Genomic DNA, 5356 nt, shown 5'->3' with positions numbered 1-5356 from the left:
AAAAGTTTGGAACCCTTGAACAATATTGTATGGTATTTAGTTCTAACTGGAATCGAAACCAGCTCGCACTTTTCTTTCACGGATCTCATAAATCAAATATTTCTATCGTATATTACACTGTCTTTGTGTTCTTTAAGAGATTAACACAAAAATATAATTTCTAAACTGTTTCTATTTTAAAACGTTGACTGCTGGCATATTTGTTATCTTTGTTGATATCTTTGAGAAAATCTCGAACATGTCTGAGAAAAATTGTGAGCACGATTCTGACAGAATCCTATCATGTGTACTTAATCCTATCAATAAAGTAAATGGAGATATTTAAATCTTTTTCACACTTTTAGAGAGAAATGTTTGCCTGTAAACCATGTCGAGTTTATACACTAGCTTTGAGGTTAAGTCAGGGGCAAGACCAATAGGAAGGACACAGGTTTTCGAAGTGCAAAGCTGAATTAATAATACTTAAGTACATAATGAAATGGGTGTGGGGAGGCTAAAGTGACAATAATGAAAGATATCTCTTATTGAGCAGAGGAATTAAAAGGGACGTTAAAGTAAATGAAGAGGTTTATTTAGATGAATGAAATCCATTCTTTAATTGTAGCTCAAATATAAGGAAGACAGGTTCGAATGAAGATACATAGAAAGTCGTAACAATAGTTAGTGTGGTAGAGATGATGAAAAAGAAGAAAAATTATAGAAATATAACGAAAAAAGAAAACAAACAAAAGGTGAAAACTTGTGTTTTAAGGTCAGAAACTGATATCTTTTACCTTCTGCCTGTTTCAGTCATTAGACTGTGGCCAAGCTGGGGCACCGATTTGAAGGGATGAGTGAAACAAATCGATCTCACGACTTAGTTTTTAAAGTCTGACACTGATTCTAAACAAAAGAAGCGGTCGACTCAGCACCAAAAGCCAGCACGAGAGTTTCTCTTCTGGTCTCGAGCGCAGTGTCATTTCTTTGAACAGTGCATCCACGTTTGAATGGGGATAAAGATTACTTCTTTATGTTCTGAGTTCAGATTTGATCGATTTTGCTTGAAGATTTTTGGGAGAGGCCAGTCGATTACATCTACTCCAATACTCGGTTGGTACTCATTTCATCGTCCCCGAAAAATGGAAAGGTAAAATCGACATGGCGGAATCTGAACTCAGAACAAAAAGTAGTAATATTTATCCTCGCTTAAACTTTCATATTCTTTTAGAACAAACTATACTGTGGTTGAAACTTTGAGAGAAACTCCCATATTGAATTTTTGTATAACATGTACTCTTATTTATATCGCTAACGAGGAGATAAATCCCCCGCCATCTTCAGCGCCGAGACCACAAGGTCACGTGATTTCGACCTTCTTTGGTCTTGCCAATGATGGACGCTCGATCGTAAGAGATAGCAGCGACTTATCTCCCCGCCAGAATAACATATAGAATAACAATGGCCGAAAAGGCGCTGATGTCGCGATTAGCCTTTGAGCTTGTTAAAACAAATAGTGACAGAAGAAGCAGTATGACTACTTACCAGCACCAAAAGTCAACATGAGACTTTCTCTCGTGATATCCACCGCAGCATAGTTTGTTCTAACAGAACATCCACTTTTAAGTGGGGATAAAGATCCCCTCTAGGTGTTAATACTGCCTCTCTTGCTAATATATATTTTTTCAGAACATAAAGATTGGTGAAATGTTGCTAAGCGATTTGTAGGACAACTGGCTGATGGGTCGATGTTTCAGAGCCTGTACTTAAAAACAACATACCTGACCTCCACACATATATCGCACGAGAAAGTAGCCCAGGTTCCGTAGTATGGTGTAAATACAGAAATAAATTTAAACACACGAAAAGGTACCCAGCCTTTCGTTTGCAAGTGTCTTTGTGTTATTTCAACCGAAAAAGTAAGCTTTTAACAGCTGTATGGTATGGCTTCAACTTTAAATTTCTCAACACTTGTTGGCCTAAACTCCTGCTTATGTGAGGCTGTTGCGCCAATTTACAGGTTGACTTCTATGGACTTCAAGTAATCCTTTGGTGAATGTTCTGTATAAATTCAGGCATTCTAACCGAAGAGTGTCGTTGTTTTGGTGCGTTGTGCCACTTCTTAACCAACATTTGTATCGTTCTCATTGACGGTAAGCCTTTACCTGGAAACTTGACTTCAAAAATTTCACGCGTTTGCTTAATACAACCGTTCTCTGATACGCTTCCACAACCTCCAGTCTTTCCGCTATTGAGTACGACATCTTGCTGAAAAGACTAGAGATGATCGCTCAATGCAATCTTACAATCAACTAATGTGGTGAGGCTGCGGTGAAGATAACGGAGCAGACTGTTACGGAACTCAGGCTATTATCTCGTGCGCCATCTTATATATTTAATGTGTCACACAATACTTTGAACATCAAAACAGTTGCAGTAAAATAAAACAGGAGGTTAAAAAATATAAGCAATATTAATTGATGATTAATTTTATTCTTTTATCGGCAAAGTTTCCTCTTTGTATCATCAGCTTTAGTAGGGAAAATGTTTGTGGTTGAATCACACTCAGTTCGATCGCCATAGATGGGGAGGTGCGTCCCTTTCTGTACCGAATGAAGGTATAGTTCATTATCGCTGCGATAAATGTAGTAAGACGAGGTAATTAATGTAGCATTCGTTATTATGCAGCAATGTCTTCCTCTGTGTGTGTTTAGGGGTTTAAGATAGAAGCCGGAAGTATGTCCAATCAGTTCTATCGTCACTAGACGGAAGTTAAATGTTAGCCAGATGGTTTTTCGTTTCAAGCTGGTCATAATCGACCTAACTTAAGTCGTTAATTGCTATGAGAAAGCATAAACGTCACATATTCTCATTCTCCTCTCCTGTAACAATATGAGATTCAACCTTCTGAAGAAACCAACCAATACATGCAAAAATATTCGAAACTTCAGCTTATTTAATAATAATTGTTGCCTGATCTCCAAATAGAGAAAGGAAGGGAGTGTGTGTGTGTGTGTGTGTGTGTGTGTGTGTGTGTGTGTGCGTGCGCGCGCGACTGAATGTATTTGATTGTATATCAATTTCGTTATTAATTTATTAATGGACAGACGTAGATGAGTTATTATGGTATTATTTGTGGTGAGTAAAGTTTCTGTTGTTTTTATTTATTTTCACTCTTAATATTTTCTCCTGATTTCAAATTCTTTTAATGATTATTGTTCGTGTCATTCAGTTTCTCTTCTTCGAATCCATTTACAAACATTTTTCTTCTCTATCTTTGCATTATTTGCAAGTATGAACTTCATGTTTAGTGTTGCATATTTTACATTTAACATGACAGCACGAAATTACGTTACACAAGCAGTGTTTCTGTACATCAATACTTTCCACATTGTAACCACGACCACAACACATAACTTTACAGTTCTCTCCCTTCATGCAAACTCGACCTGAAATACCGGACGAATAGCGAGTCCGGCGGCAAAAGCTTGGAGATTTCTCTATGTACAGCAGTTCGTTATGTTTCACACGAAGATTGTCTCCTATGCTATTTAGTCGTTGTTCCGAGAAACTGTTTACGCGGACGGCCTTTTCGTATTTTTCTTTAAGGATGGCACTGATTTTAGAAAATGGTGCTAACTGTCTCCAACAGGTCCGTGTTGTGCAAGAGCCTGATACACCGTAACATTTACAAGTCCGGTTTACGTTTCGCCTTACGACCTAAAACAGATAAAAGAAAATTAATCACAAACTAATATGTTAATTGATTTCAATACTATTTGAATCAATTAAAATAATAAATAAAAAAACTATCATTTTAATTAATTTATAATATTTTAATTAATAAATAAAAAATTGTTACTTTAATTAATTCATAATGTTTAATAAGAACTATTTTTATAATGGAAAATTTACAACTCCGCGTCTGCTATTAAAACATAATTACAGACTGAGAAAGGCCGACAACAGAAAATGATTTAACTCCCACTGCGTGGTGTTATCGATTCGTGGACTTACCTGGAGAGAAGCCTCCCCCACTTCTCTACTATTAATTTCATATTCGCTCGTATAGTCACCCTTTTGAGGCACAAAAGGATTGCAGTGAAAAGAAATGACAATACTACTGATACTTTATAAATCTAGGAAGAGTGAGAAATGAAGCCGAGCCAGCAGGATATCATCCCAGAAACCGTTCTCTGAAACGCAACATTCTCCATCAGTTTCCACATTTTTATTTGAAACCGCGTTAGCTCAGTAACGAGAAGCCACAGCATATCAGGTGACTTCCCTGGATTCTGGCCAATAAATATTTCAGCAACAATTGTACGATCGATGGAGTTTTCTTTGACTTTTCTTGTTCGCCAAAACATGGCTATAAATTGAGATGCGCACCACAACCACACCAGAGAGGCAGAGGCAACAGAGGTCCACGGGAAGACAGATTTCTTGGTTGTTGTTTGGCTCCGGGTTAAAAGGAATCGTTGGTACAAAAGGAACGCACAATTTTCCAGCCTCTCAAAACACGAAAATCTTTCCAAGCTAGGATGTAAATACTTATTTAAACACTTGTTCGGTTTACTCTTGGTAAAATCTTCTGTATATTTTTGTGTAAGTAAGTGGTTTCATCGAAATTATCAAATGGAATTGGTTTTTATATAGGGAAAACAGCCTGAAACACCCTAAAGCAGGGTAACCAATAATTCATCCCCCATATAATCAAGCATCCACATGCCTTTCCAACCCGCTACTCCCTCATAAACGCAGTGGGTGAATAGAATGCTATTCTTCTCCTCTGTTAAGATTGTTTCCACACACTTGGAGACACACAGCTGTCTGCTTCTTACCAGGGCCATAGATAGCCACTGCATTTAGGGGAATATCGCGACCACTCTTTGCACCCAGGCCTGCGGATATGGTTCCGATCATTATGAAGAAACCCACTTCGAGATTTAAGCCTTAATCGAAACAACGGTAATCCCCATTGCTTGAAAATCAAACAATATAAATAGAGATGTTCGAACAATCCCTTTTCCATAGAGATATCTGGTAAAAAAAACATACGTACGTACGTACATACCTACATACATACATACATACATACTGTCAGTTTGGATAAGTTTGGAATTCCAGGAAAAAAAAAACCAAGCGACTGATTCGCACATTAGAAATATCTGTAAGCAGAACAGTAAACCTATTCAAGGAGGAAGAGAGAGCAGACAGGCAAGCGATACAAGGAGGAGGAGGAGAGAGCAGACAGGCAAGCGATACAAGGAGGAGGAGGAGAGAGCAGACAGGCAAGCGATACAAGGATGAGGAGGAGAGAGCAGACAGGCAAGCGATACAAGGAGGAGGAGGAGAGAGCAGACAGGCAAGCGATACA

At 38.0% G+C, this 5356-nt stretch overlaps 1 protein-coding gene across 4 annotated transcripts in view; it reads right to left on the bottom strand.

Annotated features, from left to right (window-relative positions):
• Nucleotides 1–2438: 2438 nt before the first annotated feature.
• Nucleotides 2439–5356, bottom strand: part of LOC106882622 (protein Wnt-9a) — a 277020-nt gene continuing 274102 nt past the window's right edge. For all 4 annotated transcript variants that reach the window (XM_052975985.1, XM_052975986.1, XM_052975987.1 and 1 more), the window contains exon 4: nt 2439–3696. In XM_052975985.1, coding sequence (XP_052831945.1) covers nt 3259–3696 — 438 coding nt within the window. In that variant the 3' untranslated portion in view covers nt 2439–3258. The remainder of the gene's footprint in view (nt 3697–5356) is intronic.

Source organism: Octopus bimaculoides, chromosome 23 (genome assembly GCF_001194135.2).
Source record: "Octopus bimaculoides isolate UCB-OBI-ISO-001 chromosome 23, ASM119413v2, whole genome shotgun sequence".
Classification (NCBI taxonomy): Eukaryota; Metazoa; Mollusca; class Cephalopoda; order Octopoda; family Octopodidae; genus Octopus; species Octopus bimaculoides.
The sequence above is the reverse complement of the archived record's forward strand: the minus strand, read 5'-3'. Positions and strand labels throughout refer to the sequence as shown.